The sequence below is a fragment of the Pristiophorus japonicus genome, chromosome 2 (assembly GCF_044704955.1).
Source record: "Pristiophorus japonicus isolate sPriJap1 chromosome 2, sPriJap1.hap1, whole genome shotgun sequence".
In the NCBI taxonomy this organism is placed as follows: domain Eukaryota; kingdom Metazoa; phylum Chordata; class Chondrichthyes; family Pristiophoridae; genus Pristiophorus; species Pristiophorus japonicus.
The window spans coordinates 175,569,194-175,595,139 of NC_091978.1; the positions used below are offsets into that span (position 1 = coordinate 175,569,194).

At 43.6% G+C, this 25,946-nt stretch overlaps 1 protein-coding gene across 3 annotated transcripts in view; it reads right to left on the reverse strand.

The window, feature by feature from the left end:
• The window catches only part of wdr19 (WD repeat domain 19), a 207,555-nt gene that overhangs the window by 153,720 nt on the left and 27,889 nt on the right, over positions 1-25,946 (reverse strand). For 2 of the 3 annotated variants that reach the window (XM_070870419.1, XM_070870426.1), the window contains 5 exons: positions 25,682-25,752; positions 24,529-24,701; positions 18,670-18,784; positions 10,468-10,574; positions 8,677-8,718 (listed from right to left, as the gene is read on the reverse strand). In XM_070870419.1, the coding sequence (XP_070726520.1) occupies positions 8,677-8,718; positions 10,468-10,574; positions 18,670-18,784; positions 24,529-24,701; positions 25,682-25,752 (508 nt within the window). The remainder of the gene's footprint in view (positions 1-8,676; positions 8,719-10,467; positions 10,575-18,669; positions 18,785-24,528; positions 24,702-25,681; positions 25,753-25,946) is intronic. The other variant, XM_070870424.1, reaches the window with a different exon arrangement.

Here is a 25,946-nt window from a genome sequence, read left to right on the forward strand (position 1 = left end):
AATCCTAATTGGCTCTCACCTCATCCTACCATTCCCACATGCACTATGAGCAGCCATGCAGATTCCACTGGACATCTGTACATTTCCAGATAGTAGGAGCTACTGTACTATGGAAGGCACATGTGCCACACGATGAGCTGCACACTCACTCACATCTTCTTGTTTTTCTTATTGCGGGCAAAATTTGCTCACAATCGTCGAGAGCAGCAGCGCACCAGAGGTGGGGAGCCTGATATACAGGATCTCAATGAGATCGAGGAGCGAGTGTCCGCCCTCATGGGCACACCAGTTGGCATGGTAGCAGGCGGCAAAGCAGAGCCCCCTATGGATAGTGATGGTATGTGAATGGCGTTGGCAACTGATGTGAGATCCGTGACCCTTGATAGCAAATGGCCTATCCACATTACATATAAATGTCCAATGCCACCTTCTTCTTGCCTACCTACCGCCTCCCCTGCTGCTAACCACACTTCTGTTGCTTTGTGCTTACAGATGATGAGCAGAAGCGCGGCAGCCTGCCCGTGATCCCTCAACATTGGAGATGACGAGGGACAGGCTGACAGTTTGGTCACTGAGGGGGACATTCCATCAGTACCAACGATTGGGGACACCACATCGGTCAAAGACCCTGAATTCCTGGAGTTCAATGAGTCTGAGGCTCCTGGCCTCAGTGCCCTACAGCAACGCACAGCACAAGGTGAAGCTTGGAGGCCAGCTCCTCGGAGGTTGGTTCAGCCCAGGAGTCCTGCTGAGATGCAGGCAGACATGGTCCTGAACTTGGAGGCTATGTCCAGGGAGTCCATGCAAATGCACCGCGAGCTCAAGAGCTCATGGAGAAGGTCCCGCAGAACATGGATGCACTTGCACTGAGGTTGAGGGAGGCCGCCTCAAGCATTGCCCGTGCCTCTGAAGCGTCCACCGAACCCATGCAATGCCTGCTTACAGAGGGAGATGGGCCCAACGAATGACAGTGGAGTCCCAGATGGGATGGCGTGTGTCATGGTTGACGCCCAAGCCACATAAGAACTTCGTGATGTGATGCTGTCAGTGATTGCTGGCATGAAGTCGCAGACTGCTGTGTTTCAGACTCAGTGTGCTCTGAGCCAGTCACAGAGTAATGCCATGCACATGCTGACTGCTGCCATCCTCTCTGTGTTCCCCACAGCCCAAAGGGGAAGTGACACTGCCGAAGCAGGCCAGCAATCTGTGCTCAGACATATTACTCCGAATGCTGAGGCTCCGCCCCGGGTGAGTGGCAGTGGGCTGTTGGAAATGGAAGGTGCTGTCCTTACTTAAGATGACAGCATTCCGGATCCCACCACTGCCACTCCGCCTTGGCATCTGTTGCGGTCTACATCCAAGCCATCCGATACTGCTGTCGCCAATGTTGAGGCAGTGGAGTCTACAGCCTGGCCTTCTAAGCCCAGAGCTGGTCCAGGGCGTTCTGCTAGGCCATCTGTACTGTCTCCCCCTGCACCACCACACACACAGCAGCCCTCAAGCAGCCTTGCTGTAGGCACTGAGGCAACATTAAGGAGGAGCACTCAGCGTGGGGGGGGAGGAGGTCAAGGTAAGGGGTGGCAAATGGCAGAGGAAGTCTGACTGAAGACGTTGGCCACCATGGTCAGATGTCCTCATCATGTAAATAATGATTGTAAATACGTTGTTGCATTGTTTGATGCATCCTATTGTTGCGAGTGTGTGTGCCGAATATGCCACATGGATGCTGCTGTGGGATGACTAATAGAAGGGGCCTTTGTCCAGATATTGTTTAACTTCATTGTATGTGATGGTGTTTCAACGGGATGTTGTGTTTTTGTTTTACTTGCTGGTAAGAGATTTTGCTGTGTTGTTTGACGCGATGAGGTTGGTGTCATTAATAAAATGTTAGGTTGACCGTTTTGCATTGACATCTTGTGTATGATTGTGGACTTTCACGGAGGTGTGCCATTAATTGTAGCACACAGCGCAGTCAGTATTAGCTCCATCCCTCAGCTTCGTCCATTCAAGAGAACCGATGCATTATGAGGCGTGATGTGTGGCTCTTGCACCAGTAGCATTGCCACACTGCCTCCACTGTGGCTGCTGCTCCTCCTCCTGGTATGGCTGGCCATTCGGGGCCTCGCATGCTCCTGTTCCTCATCCTCCTCCTCAGGTGGGGCTGCAATCTCCACTGGCAATGCCTGGCCCCTCATTATGGGGCCAAGTTGTGCAGCATGCAGCACACCACAATGAATTGCGAGACCTGTTGAGCGTATTGAAGGCTGCCTCTAGAGCAGTCCAGGCATCGGAAACAATGCTCGAGCACTCCTATTGTCTGCTCGAGCACTCCTATTGTCTGCTCGAGCACTCCTATTGTCTGCTCGATGATGTTGCGGGTGGCTGCACTACTGTCATTATAGCGATGTTCCACTTGTGTGGTGGGGTTGCAGAGGGAGGTCATTAGCCAGGTGGCTAGGCCATATTCTTTGCCCCGAGCAGCCAGACGTGCCCTTCCCGTGGTGGCTGAAACAATCGTGGCACAGTGCTCTCACACAGGATAAACACACATGTGCTCACCCTGGATAGCAGGCATTTACTGCGAGGATGTGCTACGTGTGGTCGCACAAGGAGTGGTATCCTTTTCGGTTTCTGAAAACCTCGGCGTTGTCGAATGGTGCTCGCAAGGCCACGTGTGTGCAGTCAATGGTTCCTTGAACCCTCGGGAAGCCTGCAATCCTGCCAAACCCACATGCCCGCTCATTCTGGCTCTCCCTGCTCATTGGGAATGTTATGAAGTCCATTCTGCAGGCGTAGAGAGCCTTTATGACATGGTGAATGCAGCGTGTTGCGAGACGCTGCATACATCCCCAGATGCAGCCTGCAAAGAGCCGGAGGCATAGAAGGCCAGCGCCACAGTGACCTTCATTGCGACGGGCAGTACAGTCCTGGTGCCGATGTGAGGCTGCAGGTCTGCCTGTATGAGATGGCATATCTCCGTCAGCACTTCCTTTCGTGGAGGTATGAGTGTTGCTGCCTGTTAACCCGTGGGGGTAAGGCCTCCTCTCCAGACATCTACAGTCTCTCCTCATCTGTGGCCTGACATATTGGGAAGATTGAATATTGGGAAGACCAAAGCCATTGTTTTCAGTCCCTGCCATAAACTCCGTTCCCTAGCCACTGACTCCATTCCTCTCCCCAACTCCCGTCTGTGGCTGAACTCGTCTGTTCCCAATCTTGGTGTCATATTTGATCCTGAAATTAGCTTTCGACCACATATCCACAGCATAACTAAGGCCGGCAATTTCCACCTCCGTAACATCACCCACATCCGCCCTCGCCTCAGCTCATCGCTGCTGAAGCCCTCATCCATGCCTTTGTTACCTCTAGACTTGACTATTCCAGTGCACGCCCGGCTGGTCTCCCACACTCTACCTTATGTAAACTAGAGGTGATCCAAAACTCGGCTGCCCGTGTCTTAACGCGTACCAAGTCCCGCTCACCCATCACCCCTGTGCTCGCTGACCTAAGTAACGCATCGATTTCAAAATTCTCATCCTTATTTTCAAATCCCTCCTTGGCCTCGCCCCTCCCTATCTCTGTAATCTCCTCCAGCCCCAGAACACCCCCCTGCCCCCCCCCCCCCACCATGATATCTGAGCTCCTCTAATTCTGCCCTCTTGAGCATCTTTGATTATAATCGCTCAACCATTGGTGGCCGTGCCTTCTGTTGTCTAGTCCACAAGCTCTGAAACTCCCTGCCTAAACCTCTCCGCCTCTTTACCTCTCTTTCCTCCTTCAAGACGCTCCTTAAAACATACCTCTTTGACCTCACCTGCGATAATTTCGACTCATGCGGCTCAGTGTCAAATTTTTATCTCATAATACTCCAATGAAGCGCGTTGGGACATTTCACTACGTTAAAGGCGCTATATAAATACAAGTTGTTGTTGTTGACGACATGGACAACAGTCTTTCTATCTTGACGCCACCTAACAAGAGCATGGAGTAGGAGACGCTAGCGAACTAGTAATGCACCCATTAAATTATTTCACTCACGTTGTAAGATAAATCTGCCGCTTTAAAGTCAGAGGTTCACGTAGCATGCTCTGCGGAAATGTTGCACTCAATGTGACTTCCGATTAATGCTCTCCCTCCCTCCTTTTAAATAGGCTGCAGATAGCGCCAGCGGAAGGTGGTACTGCCTCGTTTCTCGGGCGTCATTAGGGGTGGATGCTAAATGAGGTGGACGCACCTAATTTTGCAAGGGGGAGCGAGCGGGTTGTTGCATGATGACTGACGGCATGATCTGACTGAAAGTACACAGTGAGGCGATAGCGTTTTACACCGGCACTAAATTTCCCGGCAAGGCACTGCAAATTGTGCGGCCGGGCAGTAAGCAATTCGAAACTCATTGCCACCCCTCCAGAGCGCTACACAACTGAATTTCTAGTCCATAGTACTGGAGAAATTAATGGGACAAAGTGGTAACAAATTCCCTGGATTTTGGGGAACTAAAGGAATTAAGGGATATGGGGATCATGCGGGAAGATGGAGTTGAGGTAGATCAGCCATTATCCTGATGAATGGCAGAGCAGGCTCAAAGGGAAAAATGGCCCACTCCAGTTCCTATTTCTTATGTTCTTATGAATTGATTCTTGACATAATTGGAGGGTTAGTGACTGAGGCTGTGGCAATGGGAGAAGTTGAAACCGTTGTTGATACTGACGGTATGGTTACATCTAATCCTTCTTCTCACATCCCACTTCTCCCTCATTCCACAATCTCTTCTCACTTACAAACTGCTGATGTCGTATATATGGATATCTTACTTTCCCCCCCACTCCCCTCACCATAACCCGACCCTTGTGCCTTTCTGAAGTATTGGGGCAGAGTGGTGGAGGAGAGTGACGACACACTGTCACCTCATCTGACACTCAGACACCAACTCAGAAAATGGCACAGCGCGGAATGTAGAGGGTAGTATAGAGGCGAGATCTGCACATGGTTGATCACTGGGCACGAATGGACTGCAGCAAGGCCAGGGGTAAGAAAGTAGCTCGAGGGCTAGCTCCCTAGAGGGGGAGTTTGTGAATGAGTTCTGCTGCACAGGATTCAGATGATGACCTCGATATTGTGGCCTTCAGAAGGATGATGGGCATGCACATGGAAATGCTAGGTGCACAGCAAAGCAAGCCTGAGAGCTTCTAGTCAATGTCAAGGATCATGGAAGAATCCGGCTCCAACACTGGATGTGGCTTTGCGCAGAGCTTGGAGCCCACGATTTCCAGGATGGAAATGATGGACAACTCCAGGAGATACCTTGTGGACCCAACCATGGTGCTGTGTGTGATGGGCGATGTCGCAGCTTCTATTGCAGCACAGAAGGATATGACCCAATGTCTTAGTGCTGCATTGGAAGTGCAGAATGCTCTCCTACAGGCTCAGCTTGCTGTCACGGAATCTCTGTCCACCAGCAGATTGCTAGGAATGCTGAGGCGCTGCCCCATGGGAATGGCAGTAGGTCTCAATGACATAATTCCCACTCCCACCACTGCCACTCCGCCATTGCCTTTACCGCTGTCGATCAGCCAGCCAACCCAGACTGGTGTCACCTATGCCGAGGTGGTGCAATCTACAGCCGGGTCTTCTAAGTCCACAGCTGGTCGAAGCTGTCCTGCAAGACCAACTATACTCTCCCCCACTGAAAGTCAGCAGCCTTCCACCTGCCATGCTGCAGCCACTGTGGGAGCACTGCATACGAGTACTAGGGTAGATAAAGGATCACTAACGACAGACACTAAGGGACTGCACAAAGGTGATTAGTTGATATTGTAATGTTGATTGGATTCTATAAATTATTATTTTTTGTTTGGAATGTGTATTCTGTGGTGACTCTCATTTCAGCTTTGTGCCCAGGAGGACGCTGTGATGTTCCGTGACAGTGGAATGGTATGATGAGGAAGTGGTGAGCAACGGGGATCTGGGGTTTCATTCACAGGAATCGGACGGAGTCTGATGAGACATTCACGGACAGCTTGTCTGGAACAGGGATTTTCTGCCTGCCTCCTCCCTCCCAACTCCTCTTCCTCCTTCCAAGGTGGTCCCTCAATCCCTGGTAATGGGGGCTGCGCCCTCATGATGGCCAAGTTGTGAAGCATGCAGTAGAATACCACAAAATGGGACACCCGCTCCAGTGGGTGGCCAACCTAGACTACTGGGTGCTGTGTAATGAGAAAGGACTAATTAGCAATCTTGTTGTGCGAGGCCCCCTGGGGAAGAGTGACCATAATATGGTAGAATGCTTTATTAAGATGGAGAGTGACAGTGTTAATTCAGAGACTAGGGTCCTGAACGTAAGGAAAGGTAACTTCGATGGTTGTTCCCAACATCGGGAACATTCTTCCTGCATCTAACCTGTCCAGTTCTGTCAGAATTTTATACGTTTCTATGAGATTCCCTCTTATTCTTCTAAACTCCAGTGAATACAGGCCCAGTCGATCCTCATATGTCAGTCCCGCCATCCCGGGAATCAATCTGGTGAACCTTTGCTGCACTCCCTCAATAGCAAGAACATCCTTCCTCAGATTAGCAGACCAAAACTGAACACAATATTCCAGGTGAGGCCTCACCAAGGTCCTGTACAACTGCATTAAGACCTCCCTGCTCCTATACTCAAATCCCCTAGCTATGAAGGTCAACATGCCATTTGTCTTCTTCACCGCCTGCTGTACCTGCATGCCAACTTTCAATGACTGATGTACCATGACACCTAGGTCTCGTTGCACCTCCCCTTTTCCTAATCTGCCGCCATTCAGATAATATTCCGTCTTCATGTTTTTACCACCAAAGTGGATAACCTCACATTTATCCACATTAAACTGCATCTGCCATGCATTTGCCTACTCACCTAACCTGTCCAAGTCACCCTGCAGCCTCTTCATAGCTCACACCGCCACCCAGCTTAGTGTCGTCTGCAAACTTGGGAGATATTACACTCAATTGCTTCATCTAAATCATTGATGTATAGTGTAAATAACTGGGGTCCCAGCACTGAGCCCTGCGGTACCCCACTAGTCACTGCCTGCCATTCTGAGAAGGACCCATTTATCCCTACTCTCTGCTTCCTGTCTGCCAACCAGTTCTCTATCCACGTCAATACATTATCCCCAATACCATGTGCTTTAATTTTGCACACTAATCTCTTGTGTGGGACCTTTTCAAAAGCTTTTTTAAAGTCCAAATACACCACATCCACTGGTTCTCCCTTGTCCACTCTATTAGTTACATCCTCAAAAAATTCAAGAAGATTTGTCAAGCATGATTTCCCCTTCCTAAATCCATGCAGACTTGGACTGATCTGGTCACTGCTTTCCAAATGCGCTATTTCATCTTTAATAATTGATTCCAACATTTTCCCCACTACTGATGTCAGGCTAACTGGTCTATAATTCCCCATTTTCTCTCGCCCTCCTTTGTTAAAAAGTGATGTTACATTAGCTACCCTCCAGTCCATAGGAACTGATCCAGAGTCGATAGACTGTTGGAAAATGATCACCAATGCATCCACTATTTCTAGGGCCACTTCCTTAAGTACTCTGGGACGCAGACTATCAGGCCCTGGGAATTTAGCAGGCTTCAATCCCATCAATTCCCCGAACACAATTTCCTGACTAATAAGTATTTCCTTCAGTTCCTCCTTCTCGCTAGACTCTCGGACCCCTAGTATTTCCGGAAGGTTATATGTGTCTTCCTTCGTGAAGACAGAACCAAAGTATTTGTTCAATTGGTCTGCCATTTCTTTGGTCCCATTATAAATTCACCTGATTCTGACTGCAAGTGACCTACATTTGTCTTCACTACTCTTTTTCTCTTCACGTATCTATACAAGAGCAGGGAAGTTATGCTTGAACTGTATAAAACACGAGTTAGGCTGCAGCTGGAGTACAGTTCTGGTTACCACATTCCAGGAAAGATGTGATTGCACCAGAGAGGATACAGGGGAGATTTATGAGGATGTTGCCTGGACTGGAGAATTTTTGCCATGAGGAAAGATTGGATAGGCAGTGTTTGTTTTCTTTGGAATAGAGGAGGCTGAGGGGAGACCTTATTGAGGTGTATAAAATTATGAGGGGCCTAGATAGTGGATAGGAAGGACCCATTTCCCTTAGCAGAGGGGTCGACAACCAGGGGTTAAAGTAGTTGGTAGGAGGTTTAGAGGGGATTTGAGGGGAAGTTTTTTTTCACCCAAAGGATGAAGGGGTCTGGAACTCACTGCCTGAAAGGGTGGTCGAGGCAGAAACCCTCACCACATTTTAAAAGTATTTGGATGTGCACTTGAAATGCCGTAACCTACAAGAATACGAACCAAGAGTTGGAAAGAGGGATTAGGCTGGATAGTTCTTTGTCGGCCGGCGCAGACGCGATGGGCAAAATGGCCTCCTTCCATGCTGTAAATTTCTATGATTCTATGAAATTAAGCATTTGTATTCTATTATTCCAGTGTAATGTTAAGGGCAACGCATATATATATATATATATATAAAAAATATATATATTTCTTAATGATTTAACCTGAATTGCATTAATTAAAATATGCAAAAACTAGATCAGATAACTGTCACCTTTAAACTAAATCAATACTTATTGACCTGCTGATTCCAATAAACTGCACTTTCTGAACAACTTGTATTATACCTGCTGAATAACTGGCAGCATAAATTCGAAGCTGGAACTGATCTACAAATGAGAAAACAATATCATTAGGCTTTAGAGTTAGTCCGAATGTATTACTACGTGGTTGGCGCACAAAATATTATGTGTGAGGCTAAACCCAAGAACTATAACATTATATGTAAACCACACATGTAAAGCTTTTCCAGTTTTAAATGAGTTTATTTCCCTGTACCAACAGCTGATAGTGTAGCAGGATCAGTGCTGTCACTGGAGTACTCCAGCTCTAATGTTGGGAGTGCTGTGATATGTAAAGAAGATCAAGAATAACGCTTTGGTGTTGGATGCTGTGTTCCTCAAATTTCAAACAATCAGCTAATGAAATGAAATAACATTATCTATTGGAAACTGCTGTGTTGGAAGGCAGTATTTTCTTAAAATTAAAACTTATTTGAATTCAGTACCTGGTTTCAGCATTGAGCACAAAGAAGCGAGGATTCAATGTCCAGCACATTAATTTCATTGTTGATTATCAAAATGATCATGGGCAAAGGACAATAATATAAAAAGCATGAATCTAGACATGTGAAAAGCTGTCAGTTTAAGAAAAACATACCATTAAAGACAGATACAAATTTATACCTATGCTTTTAGATATGGAATTTGTTTCTGGGTGCTTAGGCTCGTACATATGATTTTATGGGCTTTCCCTAAGGACTTTAGTTTTGTACTGTAAATAAAACCTATTGTTCTGGTTCAGTATCAATGCAGAGGATATTCTTTAACACTGCAGCAAGTAACTGAAAGACTGACCCCAAAAACAAGAGTAAACTAGAAATAAATTAGCCTTATGAGATTCATTATTGGATATTTTACCAATTTTGGTTCACTAATTTGTGCTTTTTTTAAGCAATGATTAAATCTTATTGCGATTATAGAAAATAATTCCACATAAGGAATATGGTCCTAAATTAAGATGGCAAACAATTCAACAAAAAGTTGCTTAGATTTACACACCATTAGCTAATGATTAAATTATGCATCTTAAACAATCTGTTCCAGTCTTAGGTCTGATTGTAAACCAATGCATTTTTTTCACATTTATCTAGTGTGGTCAAATTAAATTGGTCAGTCGGGAGGTGGTGGAGTGGAAGATATAAGGAAAACAATTAGGTTCTTCCACATGGTTCCAGATAACCCTTCAAGCCAAACTCTGATATAGTTTATCCTGGATGGACAAGCAGTGGGGAACTTAATTTCTGATGCAAGGTCATCAACCTGAAACGTTACTGCTTTCTCTCTCCACAGATATTGCCTAACCTGCTGACCAGCATTTTCTGTTTTTATTTGGGAACTTAACAGTGCCTGTTTTAGTAAACTGCAAAATTAAAGCACATGGTATTGGGGATAATGTATTGACGTGAATATTTAAGGGTCCCAAAGGCTTGGCCCATCCAAACTTACATTTAAGGCTCTCTGGACTGAAGAAAATAATGTTGTATCCTTATGGCAGAGAGTGTGTGTACTCCAAATCAGGCAAACAGAAACTCCATCGGTGTGAATTACTCAGTAGTTCAGTATAGAGACACTTAAGCACAAAGATGTAACTTTGTATATATCTGACATACGGCTAACTGAGAACCCTTGTTTTTAAACACTCTTCTGTGAGAAAGAATTCCTTTGTTCTAGATGCTTAAGTTTTCCAGTTTGATATAAACTCATTTTTGTATTAACTAGAAAATCTGAGTCAAAAAAGACAAATTTACCATTGGTTGGAAAATTAAAAGCAAAATTTGAGCTATGTTGCATATTTACCATATGTAGCTGAACTCTTCCCTCAAACAGCACTGCCGCATAGTCAGAATTCAAGCACATACTAGTTACTGTGCCCAAGTACTCCATGTCTTTTAGCTTCTCCACTCCTAAAGTCAAACAAAACAGCAAACTGATCAGCACTTTTTTGGGATAAAAATAACATTCTATATCATTCAGGAAACTGCACAAACTCTTTCTCATCCCATGAAATCTAAAGAAGTTCATGAGCTAAACTAAAAATTGCTTTAATTTCCTTAATATAAAAAAGCTAAACTGCTGAGTCCAAATGATGTCACATTTTACATAAGAAATAGGAACAGGAGTAGGCCGTACAGCCCACCGAGCCTGCTTCGCCATTAAATATAATGGTTGATCATCGACTTCAACTCCACTTTCCCGCCAGATCTCCATATCCCTTGATTCCCCAAGACTCCAAAAATCTATCTATCTCAGCCTTGAATATATTCAGAGACTCAGCATCCACAGTCCTCTGGGGCAGAGAATTCCAAAGATTCACAACCCTTTAAGTAAAGAAATTCCTCCTCATCTCTGTCTTAAATGGCCTTCCCCTTATCCTGAGACTACGATCCCTAGTTCTAGACACTCCAGCCGGGGGAAACAACCTCTCACCATCTACCCTGTCAATCCCCTTCAGAATCGTGTATGTTTCAATAACATCACCTTTCATTCTTCTAAACTCCAGAGAGTATAGACCCATTCTACACAATCTTTCATCATAAGACAGCCATCTTATCCCAGGAATCAATCTAGTGAACCTCCATTGTACCACCTCGAAGGCAAGAACAGGTTGTACCTCTCCAGTCCAGCACCCTTGGGACCTGACCGGTGCTGGACCAGAGAATTTTATGAACCATGGGAGATCAACTGGTGACAACGACCCAGATGTGTTCTGCGTATGCGCTGCGCAGAAGCCTACTGTGCAGCATTTAGTCATCCAGAAGACAAGAGAAGCGGAGCGCGGGGCGGGGAGAGAAGCGGTGGGGCGGGGAGAGAAGCGGCGGGGCAGGGAAGCGAGCTGAGCCGCAAGCGGCTGAGCCCCAAGCCTCCCGCTGAGCCATGGTGGGAGAGCGGGTGGCAGGGAGAGAGAGCTTGGGGCCAGGCCCAGCTTCGGCACCTCAATCAGCCACCTGCCTACCCTTCCCTTGTCCAGCCCGCTTTGCTCAATGAACAGCGCAGGATGCCACCAATATCAGGACTGATGCCGGACCAGGGATGTTTCCGGACTAAAGAGTCCCGGACTGGAGAGGTACAAGCTGTATATCCTTCCTTAGATAAGCAGACCAAAACTGTGATCTCACCAAGGTGCTGTACAATTGTAGCAATACTTCCTTACACTTATACTCCAACCCCCTTGCAATAAAGGACAACATGCCATTTGCCTTCCTTATTGCTTGCTGTAGCTGCATGCTAGCTTTCTGTATTTCTCGCACAAGGACATCCAAATCACTCTGGACACCAACATTTAAAAGTTTCTCACCCTTTAAAAAATATTCTGTTTTTCTATTCTTTCTACCAAAGTGAATAACCTCACATTTCCCTACATTATACTCCATCTGTCACCTTACTGCCCACTCACTTAGTCTAGCTGTATCCCTTTGCAGACTCTGTGTGTTCTCCTCACAGCTTACTGTCCTAACTAGCTTTATATCGTCCGCAAACTTATATACATTACACTTGGTCCCTACATCTAGGTCATTAATATAGATTGTAAATAGCTGAGGCCCTAGCACTGATCCTTGCGGCATCCCACTAGTTACAGCCTGCCAACCTGAAAAAGACCCATTTATCCCTACTCTGTTTTCTGTCCATTAACCAATCCTCTATCCATGCTAATACATTACCTCCAATCCCATGAGCCCTTATTTTGTGTAATAAGCTTTTATGTGGCACCTTATCGAATGCCTTTTGGAAATCCAAATATACTACATCCACTGATTCTCCTTTATCTGCCCTGTTAGTTAAACCTCAAAAAACTCTAATAAATTTGTCAAACACGATTTCCCTTTCATAAAACCATGTTGACTCTGCCTAATCATGCTTTAATTATCTAAGTGCCCTGATACCACTTCCTTAAGAATGGATTCCAACATTTTCCCAATGACTGATGTCAGGCTAACTGGTCTGTCGTTCACCGTTTTCTCTCGCCATCCTTTCTTGAATAGCGGGGTTACATTTGCTACCTTCCAATCTACTGGGACCATTCTAGAATCTAGGGGATTTGAAAGATCAAAACCAATGCTTCCACTATATCTGCAGCCACCTCTTTTAGAACCTTAGGATATAGGCTGTCAAGCCATGGGGATTTGTCGGCTTTTAGTCCCATTAGTTTCTCTACTTATATTAATAACATTAAGTTCCTCACCCTCATTGGACCCTTGGTTCCCCATGATTTTAGATATGTTTTTTGGGTCTTCTACAGTGAAGACAGATACAAAATATTTGTTTGATGTTTCAGCCATTTTATTATTCCCCACAATAATTTCTCCAGCCTCAGTCGCTAAGGGATCAATGTTTACTTTGTCTACTCTCTTCGTTTTTACATACTTGTAGAAGCTCTTACAAATTCATAGATTTGTGCACTTCAAAGTGCATTTGTAGTACTTTGTAGATGGGGCAATAGAGAATTTTATTTAGTTTTGTTTATATTTTCTCCCTTTAGCTCTTCCACTGCCTGTTACCCACTTCCTCTTGCCCATTTTTCAATGAGATGTACCAATGTGTTATGCCATCATGCATCTCTGGATTAAGACCACTGTGACTGCTTCTAAAACAATTGCAGACATAGATAATCCACTAGAAAAAAAAACACATAGGCCCATAAAGCACAAATCTTGAGACAACTAAACAATACAATGAATTTACACAATAATGAAATGTGTACATCATACTCTGAAAGACAAACTTATTATACTAAGAATGTTATCTATGCTACATAGTGGTACTTGTAATACATTAATGTTATAATGTTTAAATAAGGCAGACTGAAATATTAATTACTTCCCAACCCACATCAAGAAAAATACGTGCGTTCAGGGTAGGTACTCCAAACCTAAAAGTAGCATTTTATGCCTTCTATGATCATCAGAAATTTCAGCTTCAGGGCAAAGGGTTGGGGAAAGGGGTGGAAGGAAATAGAATGAGGAGATACGGAAATGAGGAGGGGAGAAGATTGGATGGAGAAGATAGGAACAAGGATGTTATGGACTGGTTCCATTCTCCTTCACCTCTGTCCCCAAAATATCAGACCCCAGACCAATACCTCCTCCAGTCTCATCTACAACCTACCTGATGGGCAACTGGTACCAATCAGGAAGATAAAGAGAATAATGCAGGAGATAGGAGGGGAGACCAGAGCAGGTGGAGGCCGTCAGTTGGAGGAAGGAGGGGGTGCTGGGCAGATCTTGCCACTGATTCCCTGCCTGTCTCCAATCATGCTGCAAGACCCCAGAATCACTTTCCAAATGCTGATAGGCCCCTGGAGTCCCTTTCTCCTTGTGCTGTAAGAGTTCCCTCCCCAAAATTCACCTTTGCCTGAGCTCAGAGATGCCGGGACCCTCCTCCCTGTGGTACCACAACCCAGACACTGTTCTCGAGTTTTGCCACAGCCTAGGCAACCCTCCTACTGCTGACATTCCCAGGGCTTCACTCCGTGTCCCAAATCTAGGAATCCTGCCTACAGAAGCCAAATCCCAATTTTGCCAAAGCCCAGATTCCTCCTTCACGGTGCTACAAAACTTTGAGGATAGAAAAAGGGACAAGAAGCCTAGGAAAGATAAGAGAAAAACAGATCAGAAGGAGAATAAAGTAACATAGGAATATTAGGAACATGAGTAGCCCATTCAGCCCCTTGGGCCTGCTCCACCATTCAATTAGATCATGGCTGATCTGTACCTCAACTCCATTTACCCACTTTTGCCCCATATCCATTGATATCCTTATCTAACAAAAATTTTGCTATCTCAGTCTTGATAGCTCTAATTGGCCCAACATCCACAGTTTTTTGAGGAGGGAGTTACAAATTTCTACTACCCTTTGTGTGGAAAAAGAGCTTCCTGTTTTTGCTCCTGGATGATCTAGTTTTAATTTTAAGATTATGTCCCCATGTTTTTGATTCCCCCACAAGGGGACATTGTTGCCCCATATCTATCCGACCAAATCATTTTAACATTTTAAACACATCGATCAGATCACTCCTCAATCACCTACACTCAAGGGAATACAAGTCAAAGTTATGCAACCCGTCTTCATAATTTAACCCTCTAAGCCCCAATATAATTTTAGCAAATCTGTGCTGCACCCCTTCCAAGGCCAATATATCCTTCCTGATATGCGATGCCCAAAATTGAACGCAGTACTCTAGATGAGGTCTGACCAAGGCTCTATACAATTGCTCAACCATTGGTGGCTGTGCTTCTGTTGCCTAGGCCCTAGGCTCTGGAATTCCCTGCCGAAACCACACTGCCTCTCTTTTCTCCTTTAAGACGCTCCTTAAAACCTACCTCTATAACCAAGCTTTTAGTCATCTGCCCTAATTTCTCCTTATGTGGCTCGGTGTCAAATTTTCTGTCTTATAATACTCCTGTGAAACACCTTGGGACAATTTACTACATTTAAGGCGCTATATAAATGAAAGTTGTTGTTGTTGAAGCATAGCTTCCTCCCCTTTATATTCCAGCCCTCGAGATAAAAGGTAACATTCCATTAGATTTTTGATTGCATTTTGAATCTGTCTATTGGCTTTTAATGATTTGTGCACTTGCATTCCCAAGTCTCTTTGCTCCTCTACAGTCCCTAGTTTCTCAATATTTAGAAAATTTTCCGATTTATCTTTCTTGGTTCCAAAGTGGATCACCTCACACTTGTCCACACTGAACTCTATTTGCCATAGTTTTACTCACTTAATTAATCTGTCCAAGTCCCTTTGCAGCTTCCTGCTCCCATCTGTACTACTTACTCTCTCTTCCAACTTAGTCAAAATAGATAAGATTGACAAACAGACTGAGGATTTGGAGTTGTTATATATGTTAATGCACAAAGTATTATGAATAAAATTGGTGAACTAAAGGCACTAATTGCCATGAGGAGTATTAAATAATATTAACAGAGATGTGGCATTGGCCAGGACATTACTAGGAGCTAAACATTCCCGGTTACTAAATATTTATGAAAGTTGTTGTCGTTGAAGCAAAGCTTTCTCCCCTTTTCAGTGTCAGAAAAAATAGAGGGAGGCCAGTGTTAATCAGATTCCATTACAGCTACAGCGCTAGAATATGGGGATGGTATAGAGGATGGTGCAAAAACTATTTGGTTAAAGTTAAGGAATAAGTGGGTAAAATGGTTATTCCTTTGGAAGTATATTGCAGACCAACGAACAGCGGAAAAGAGGCGGAGAAAGAAATATGTAGACAATTCAAAGAAAATGCAGGAATAACAGAACTATAATAATGGGTGACTTTAATTATCTGAAACATAAACTGGGGCAAGAGTAAAGCAAGTAGCAAAGAAAGGAATGGGTTTTTAGAATGTGTCCAGGACTGTGTTTTTAGTCCAACAAAAAATGGGCAATGCTGGATCTAGTTCTAAATGTAGCAAATGGGTAATGTAAGATATTGAAAAGAGTTGCAGATTCTCTAGTCGCTACTCAAAACTAAAATCTCCCATCCCTGGTATTATATTAGTGATTCTCTTCTGCACCCTCTTCATAAGAACATAAGAAATAGGAGTAGGCCATATGGCCCATCGAGCCTGCCCTGCCATTAAATATTATGGCTGATCTTCTACACCAACCCACTTTCCTGCCCGATCCCAATTCATGACTTTCTTCCTAAAATAAGGCACCCAAAAACTGGACACAATAGAGGTGTATTTTAACCTCCAAAAATGGGTGGGTTGGGGTCGTGCGAGAAGTTAATCAAATGTAAAAAATCTGAATCCCGATCAGAACCCACCTCCAACCTGCCCACTTCCGGTTTTAACGGCGGCAAACCTTCTCCCAGGAGGCGGGTCGTCCACTTAACTATTATAATTAGGCTGGCCCGCTTCAAATTTAACCACAATTTTAAATTTAATTGTGGCTGGTCGGGTTTTGCGGGCCTCAGGAAACCTGACAGCTAATGGAAGGCGAGGACTGCTGGATCCAGGAGGTAAGTGACTTTATATTTACCTCCTAGATCCAGCGTCCTTCCCTCACCCAACCCCCGTGAAAGGAAGCCCTCTTAGGCCTCCGATTTCCCCCCTACCTCGCCCCTCTCCCCTTAATCCATCCACCCCCCGATCACCCCACACCAACCACCCTCCCCTCGAGACCTCTAATCTTCTCCCCCCGCCCCGCCCAATGTTCAGGCCCTGATGCTTTCCTCCCTTCCTCCTTCCCTCCTCCCCCCAACGCTGCTCCGGAGGCTGATCGTCGGTCACACCCCCCTCTTCGATGCTCCAGCACCGATGCTTCCCTCCCTGCCCCCACGATGCTCGAGTTCGGCCCCGATCTTCTATCCGAAGTATGATCTTCTCTCACTTCCCCCTACCCCACTGATGCTTGAATCCGAACCCCAGGCCCCACCCGATCCCTGCCCTCCTTCCTTTCTGCGGCCTAGTTCCGCAGGCATACCTGCCCGCAGCCAGCCAGCCTTTCCATCTGACTGGCTGTGCGCAGGTCACAGAAGTTTGATATGCAGGGTCCTGCGGGAAACCTGTTCCCCCAAGTTTCCCAACTGCTTCCTCGTACCCCCCCACCCGTTCTCAACCCACCTCCCGATTAAAATTACGGCCAATAGTTTAGCTGCAGCCTCACCAATGATTTGTGCAGGTTTAGCATTACCTCTTTGCTTTTGTACGCTATGTCCCCATTTATAAAAATTAGGACCCCATGTATTTCTTATTACAGCTTTAACAACTTGCTTTCCCTCTTTTACAGATGTGTGTATCTGAACCCCTAAGTTTCTTTCCTCCTCTACTCTTCTTAATGTTTTACCTTTGAGTACATATTTGCTTTCCTCAATTTTTGTCTGTGTCATCTTCATTGTTCTCCAATGCCCCAACACCCACTTCATGGTCCTACCACATCACGGTAGCCCCTTCCCAAATGCTGCCGGATTGTGCAGCTAGTTGTCCCATATCCATACAGACAGCCAATGCTCCCACACCCCATAACCTCTGCTTCCAATCCTCCCAGATTATGACCTCCCCAGGTCTGCTCCCAATCCTCCCAGATCATGACCGCCCTAGGTCTGCTCCCAATCCTCCCAGATCCAAACTTCACACCCCAGTACGCCACGACTTGGAACTACATTCCAACAGTGACACACCCGATACACTATTCCCAGACCTCAGGACCAACCCCCATCACCTCAGTACTCCCTACATAGGACTACTCTGATAGCCTGAATATCTGATATAGGACTACTCTGATATTCTTGCATTCCACTTCTGTTATCCCCTGGCAACTAAGCTGTTAACAAGTCTCCAAAGATAGCAAAGCTACCAGTATGAAGCCAAGTCTGGGTCTGACTCTAATGGAGTGTAGAACTCAGGGATTGAAGGATAGACACAAGTTTGAGGTTGGACTGGAGCTTATCATCTGATTGATAATACATTTGACAGTTATGTGGTTAGCAAGGACAACAATTCCTGTGAGAAATGGAGGGACACAACATTCCTTTATTAGTATACATAGGAGGAACTCCTTCCAACTTGAATGTTGATTTCTTGTTGGAGAAAGTCATCTTATGCTATCGTGGAAAATATATGTCAGATATTTAATTTTTCTTCTAAACTTGTTAGACAGTACCAACTAAGTTGATTTGAGACATTTAAGTGGCCAGTCTATCATCTTATTTGCATCTACACTATTATCTAAAATCATGTGAAAAATACTGCCCAAGTTTTTCAACACATGGGGATGAGACAAAATTAGGAAAAATTAAAAACTCTTGAACATCTATAAATGAAGCCTTAGCAACATGGCTGTTCATAATCAAATTTAAAATGTAATTTATATTTCCCATTATAAATTGGGAAGTGCTCACTTATACAAGATCATCTTCATTGCAGTTAAATGCAGTAAAATAAATCCTTTGAAACATATTCACTGTGCAAATGTAACATTCATAGCAGTTATATTAAAAAAAGTTTACATTTTTCATTAATTTTTGATATTCATACAAAGCATTCATCTGAACCTACGATTTTCTCCAAGGGCATAAAACCAGGCTCGATTATTCATTCCAACAGCCACATGATATGGGCCTACAGCAATAAAGTTAGGTTCTACTTCGACAGAAACTGTGATTTGTGGTTCCTGTAGGGAAAATAAATACAGAATGCAGACTGATGTAAGTTTAACAGTCTTGCCGTGATCTACATTTTCTCTAATGGAACTATACATAGTTCATTCATTCACCAAGGACAAAATATAGCATTATTTCCTTTGTTTTTGATTCTTCAGTATGACAAATAATTCACAATGAGAAATAACAAATGTCCCTTCATGGAACGTCTTATTTAATGGAACTTTCTCCTGTATGTGACCAGTAACCAACATTCTTTGTTCTTTGCATCAATAAATGAAATAATGCAATGGGACATTTTCAGCAAAGAACCCAAAGCGGGCAATACGAATGAGTCACTGTAGATTATGGTCACAATTAGATTCAGAAACCCATAAATATGTCACCTTCTATTGGGTACTGGTTGCTCTCCGAACAGCTCAGTGATCTTCGCAATTCTCTAAATTCAAACATTTATGTGTTAATCGTTACCAGTAGTAAAAACCTAATTATCTGTGATTCTATTGATCATGTAGGTTCCTGTTTTACTTAACAATTTATTAGCCAGTTCTGACAAGAGTTAAACCTGAAATCTGTCTTTCTCTTTGCAGATACTGACAGATGTTCTGTTTTTCTCCAACAATTGTGTTTATTTTTGTTTTATGAGCATCTTGCTCAGTTCAATTATTTTGCAAAGTAATAAATATAACCTTAATGGCTCGTAGAAATATTTCTGGCTGTCGACGGAATAAAACAAATAACTATTTTACCTTTTAAAAATGTGTTAGACAAAATTGGTTTGATGTGTAACACTGCATGTAAAGAGCTATTAAAAAGATTGCCTTGAATCAGTAATGAAATCCCACATAAAGGGCTCAAATTTGGCCCTTTTTTCGGATCACTTACCGGAGACGCGCCGCTTTTCTCCGTTGATAAATGCACCGAAAAAAATCGCTCCCCACTTTGACCACTGTCCGGCCTCTCCTCGGTCTTCACACAGCATGGCCAGTCGGAGCCAGCATCCTGCGCTAAAAACAGTGCCGGGACGTCTGCACATGCACAGTGGAGTGTCTGTGCATGTGCAGCAGCTCCTCGCCACTCACCTCTCTGTGTGCATGCTGCAGCCGCTGTGTGTGTGGGACCCGATGCCCGCCCCATCCCTGGCTGAGTGGCCTCCCGGTGCGATCAACCTCAGGTTTGAAAGTTTATGCACTGTACTATTTTTGAACTTTCTTAATGGCTTGTCATTTTCCTGCACTTTTGGATATTTTGAAAAAATTATGTAAATATGTGTTGTCTCGTGAATAGCGGTGACCATTTGTCAAGCCTATTCACCTGGTGCTATTGTGACAGGAGAAAATAAGAACATAAGAAATAGGAACAGGAGTAGGCCATACGGCCCCTTGAGCCCGCTCTGCCATTCAATAAGATCATGGCTGATCTGATCATGGACTCAGCTCCACTTCCCCACCCGCTCCCCATAACCCCTTATCGTTTAAGAAACTGTCTATTTCTGTCAAATTTATTCAATGGCCCAGCTTCCACAGCTCTCTGAGGCAACGAATTCCATAGATTTACCACCCTCAGAGAAGAAATTTCTCCTCATCTCTGTTTTAAATGGGTGGCCCCTTATTCTAAGATCGTGCCCTCTAGTTCTAGTCTCCCCCATCAGTGGAAACATCCTCTCTGCATCCACCTAGTCAAGACCCCTCATAATCTTATACGTTTCGATAAGATCACCTCTCATTCTTCTGAATTCCAATGAGTAGAGGCCCAACCTACTCAACCTTTCCTCATAAGTCAACCTCCTCATCCCGGAATCAACCTAGTGAACCTTCTTTGAACTGCCTCCAAAGCAAGTATATCCTTTCGTAAATATGGAAACCAAAACTGCAGGCAATATTCCAGGTGTGGCCTCACCAATACCTTATATAGCTGTAGTAAGACTGGAGAAAGATTGCAAAGTGCTGCAGAACAGCGGGACCTGGGGGTACTTGTGCATGAAACACAAACGGTTAGTATGCAGGTACAGCAAGTGATCAGCAAGGCCAATGGAATCTTGGCCTTTATTGCAAAGGGGATGGAGTATAAAAGCAGGGAAGTCTTGCTACAATTGTCCAGGATATTGGTGAGGCCACACCTGGAATACTGCGTGCAGTTTTGGTTTCCATATTTACAAAAGGATACACTTGCTTTGGAGGCAGTTCAGAGAAGGTTCACAAGGTTGATTCCAGAGATGAGGGGGTTGACTTATGTGGAAAGGTTGAGTAGGTTGGGCCTCTACTCATTGGAATTCAGAAGAATGAGAAGTGATCTTATCGAAACGTATAAGATTGACAAGGTGGATGCAGAGAGGATGTTTCAGCTGATAGGGGAGACTAGAACTAGAGGGCATAATCTTAGAATAAGGGGCTGCCCATTTAAAACTGAGATGATGAGAAATTGCTTCTCTCAGTGGGTTGTGGATCTGTGGAATTCGCTGCCTCAGAGAGTTGTGGAAGCTGGGACATTGAATAAATTTAAGACAGAAATAGACAGTTTCTTAAACGATAAGGGAATAAGGGGTTTTGGAGAGCGGGCAGGGAAGTGGACATAAGTCCATGATAGGATCAGCCATGATCGTATCAAATGGCGGAGCAGGCTCGAGGGGCCGTATGGCCTTCTCCTGCTCCTATTTCTTATGTTCCCTGGTTTTATACCCCATCCCCTTTGCAATAAAGGCCAAGATACCATTGGCCTTCCTGATCACTTGCTGTATCTGCATACTATCCTTTTGTGTTTCATGCACAAGTACCCCCAGGTCCTGCTGTACTGCAGCACTTTGCAATAATAACTTGCTCTTTGATTTTTTTCTGCCAAAGTGCATAACTTCACACTTTCCAACATTATACTCCATCTGCCAAATTTGTGCCCACTCACTTAGCCTGTCTATATCCTTTTGCAGATTTTTTGTGTCCTCCTCACACATTGCTTTTCCTCCCATCTTTGTATCGTCAGCAAACTTGACTGCAATCCTCTATCCATGCTAATATATTACCCCCAACCCTGTGAACTTTTATCTTGTGCAGTAACCTTTTATGTGGCACCTTGTCAAATGCCTTCTGGAAGTCCAAATACACCACATCCACTGGTTCCCCTTTATCCACCCTGTTCATTACATCCTCAAAGAACTCCAGCAAATTTGTCAAACATGACTTCCCCTTCATAAATCCATGGTGACTCTGCCTGACCAAAATTTGCTTTTCCAAATGTCTTGCTACTGCTTCTTTAGTAATGGACTCCAACATTTTCCCAACTACAGATGTTAGGCTAACTGGTCTATAGTTTCCTACTTTTTGTATGCCTCCTTTTTTAAATAGGGCCTTATATTTGCAGTTTTCCAATCTGCTGGGACCTCCCCAGAATCCAGGGAATTTTGGTAAATTACAACCAATGCATTCACAATCCCTGCCATGACTTCTTTTAAGACCCGAGGATGCAAGCCATCAGGTCCAGAGGATTTATCTGCCTTTAGTCCCATTATTTTACTGAGTACCACCTCCTTAGTGATTGTGATTGTGTTAAGTTCTCCTCCCCCCGCCCCCACCCCCCACCCCCATAGCCCCTAGACTATCCACTGTCGTAATATTGTTAATGTCCTCTACCATAAAGACTGATACAAAATATTTGTTCAGAGTTTCTGCCATCTCCATGTTCCCCATTACTAATTCCCCGGTATTAGTAATGGGGAACTAATTACTAATTAGTTCTCTAACGGACCAAAATTTACTTTAGCCACCCTTTTCCTTTTTATATACCTATAGAAACTCTTGCTATCTGTTTTTATATTTTGCACTAGTTTACTTTCATAGTCTATCTTTCCTTTCTTAATTTTTTTTTAGTTGTTCTTTGCTGACTTTTAAATGTTTCCTAGTCTTCTGTCCTCCCACTAGTTTTGGCCACTTTGTATGCCCTTGTTTTTAAATTAGAATCCATCCTTCATTTCTTTAATTAACCCTTTTACACCCTTTCCTCCTCACTGGAATATATTTTTCTTGAGAGTTATGAAATATCTCCTTAAATGTACACCACTGTTCATCAACCGTCCTACACTTTAATCTATTTTCCCTGTGCACTTTACCCAACTCTGACCTCATACCTTCAAAGTCTCCTCTATTTAAGCTTAGTACGCTGGTTAGAGATCCAACTTTCTCACCCTCCATCTAAATTTGAAATTCAATCATGCTGTGATCACTCATTCCGAGGGGATCCTTTACTAAGAGATTGTTTATTAATCCTGTCTCATTACACAGGACCAGATCTAGGATAGCCTGCCCCCTGGTTGGTTCCGTTACATACTGCTCAAGGAACCCGTCCCTTATGCACTCTATGAACTCTTCCTCAAGGCTACCCTGACCAATTTGATTTGTCCAATCAATATGGAGGTTAAAATCACCCATGATTATTGCTGTTCCTTTTTTACAAGCCCCCACTATTTCCTGGTTTATGCTCCGACCAACAGAGTTGCTACTGTTAGGGGGCCTACAGACTACGCCCACCAATAACTTTTTCCCCTTATTGTTCCTTATCTCCACCCAAACTGTTTCAACACCCTTATCATTTGACCCAATATCGTTTCTTACTATTACAGTGATTCCATCCTTTATCAATAGAGCCTCCTTTTCCTTTCTGTCTGTCCTTCCGGATTGTCAAGTACCCCTGAATATTTAATTCCCAGCCCTGGTCACCTTGCAACCACGTCTCCGTAATGGCTATCAGATCATACCCATTTTTTTCAATTTGTGCCGTCAACTCATCTATTTTGTTACAAATGCTATGTGCATTTAGACAAAGTGCCTTTAAGTTTGTTTTTTTACCCTTTTTTCCTGCTTGTTTCCTCTCTCCTTCAAACACACTTTATTTTTGCTTTCTAATTCCAGCTTTACTCCCCTCCCTATTGAATCTAGTTTCAGGTTCCCATCCTCCCCAACATAAGGGACGGAGGAACACTGAAAGAATCTCTTATTCATTGAAGTAGACTTTATTTAGATAATATGGGCTCAATTTTGGCCCAGTGTAATTATTGCAAACAAATAGTTGTTTAAATTAGTTGTGAGATTAAGGCAATTTAATTCAACTATCTTTTACTTCTTTTATTTTTGTCGTTTAAGCTTCCATGAATGCTTCTGTTGTATAGTAAATTAACTTTGCGAAGTTTGTCATATGATGTGCTGTATAGCTGTTTGATCCTATTCACATTCTTTAGTCAAGTCATTAAGTTCTGCTGGCCTCCGATGTACCTACCCGCGCTGATTTCTTAGCTCTCCGCAAGGGCTTTCTGAAGTGGCCACATATGCTGGCCTAAGTAGATTTGGAGTAACTATTCGCTGGCCAAAGTGGCCTAAATGGCCAAAACTGGCATAGGTGGCTGGTAAACTAAACTAAAAAAAAATCCTAACTAACTCACACTGGCGCAAATTGAATGTGCAAAATGGGGATTTTTAAGATACTCCAGAAAAATCAAGTAGCTCCCAAAAAAAAACGGAGCAATTCCTGGCCAATTTTGAGCCCAAGATGCTTAACATTCACTATTCAACTACATTCATTTTAGTACAAAGCTTATACATGTTTTATTTTTAAATGATAAATGGGACTGTAGGAAACAATCAGCACCAACTGCCATAACCTTAATATTGCAAATGATATAGGTTTGCAAAGATTAAATAATCACAATTTCATAACTAGTGTTCCAATTTAAAAACTAAACTTCAAGGTAATTTTATAATTGCACACATACTCCCTCAACATGATTGGTCACTGTGACCTCCAGCAGCGAGGTTAGGAAAGCAATGCGAGTTCCACATGTATCTCCAAGAACTGGAAGTTTTGTAAGGAAAACATGCAATGTTCCACGCTGTGTAGATACAGCAAGCAATTGTCCATCATCTGTCCAAGATAGGCGATCCAGGCCTGAAAGTTTGATATTAAAATATTAGGTATACTATATTTGCAACTCAACAATTAGTCTTACTGATAAATACAATGGGTAAACGCTAATCCAAAACAGACGCGCTGGTTTTAATTAATTTCCTGTATATAAATATAACCATCTAATCACCTATTCAATTCAGTACATATGCCCTATATTCCTTATTTGGGCGTCACTCTTTCTGTCATGCCTCTAAATGGCACCTCAAAATGATTTCCCATTATTAAGCCAGCATCCAAGATCTGACACATCATGCCTGCAGCTACATTTATATCACAAAGAAGCTTCAAATGCTCCAGTTCTACATACCCATAGCTAGGGCATTATTATTCAAACAGACTCAGAGCCTTGACATCGAGCACACTTCTAACATTCCAATTGGCCACAAGTGATTTTTCCTGTCAGATAAGTTTCCTTTAAAGTTTTAAATTAATACTTTTGTTGTTTAAGGAAAAATAAAATTTCCAGCCCGCCCCCCTCCCCCCTACAATCCTAGGGTTGGAACTCTGCCATAAGCTTGCTGTAGACAATCTACTGCTTCTGCCAGTGGATGGTAACAGGCCTATTCTAAGCCACCACAGCTCCCAGGTCAGCTACAGGCCCATTCTTGGTTGCCATTTCTCTCCTACTTGGCTGTTTTCTTACTGCTACTCCCTGCTCATTAGATGCTTCTATGGCTCCGCCCCCGCCCCTGCTTACCCTTGCCAGTCAGCATCTCATGATCCAAGTTAGGAGAACTAGTCAAACAACAGCCTGACATAGTCATACACACAGAATCATTTCTATCAAAAGTTCCTTAACCTGATCGTTCTTACTTTTCACACATAGAAGAAAAAAAAAGAATGATTTTTTTTTAGCAACTTCACAACCTCAGGATGTCCTAAAGTCTCCCAAAACTGAGCCAATGCTGACACTGTTATAATTGCTAGGTTTCTCACTCACAATTTTTTAAAGCAATTACCTTTAGTTTCATCATCCAGGTTTATAATAGCATACATCTCTTTGAGTTCTGACAGATCATGGATCTTAATGCTGGTGAAGAAAATATATTAGGATTACTACATCAGAAGAGAGACTTGCACCTAATAAAGACACAGGGATTCTTCATTTGAATAATTTACCAGAGCAGCAGTTTGAAAACATTTTTTTTTAAACAAGAGTTGGTATGAACTGCTGAATTTTTAAAGAAAAATTCAAACAAATTATATTTGTGAGTCTAACCCACA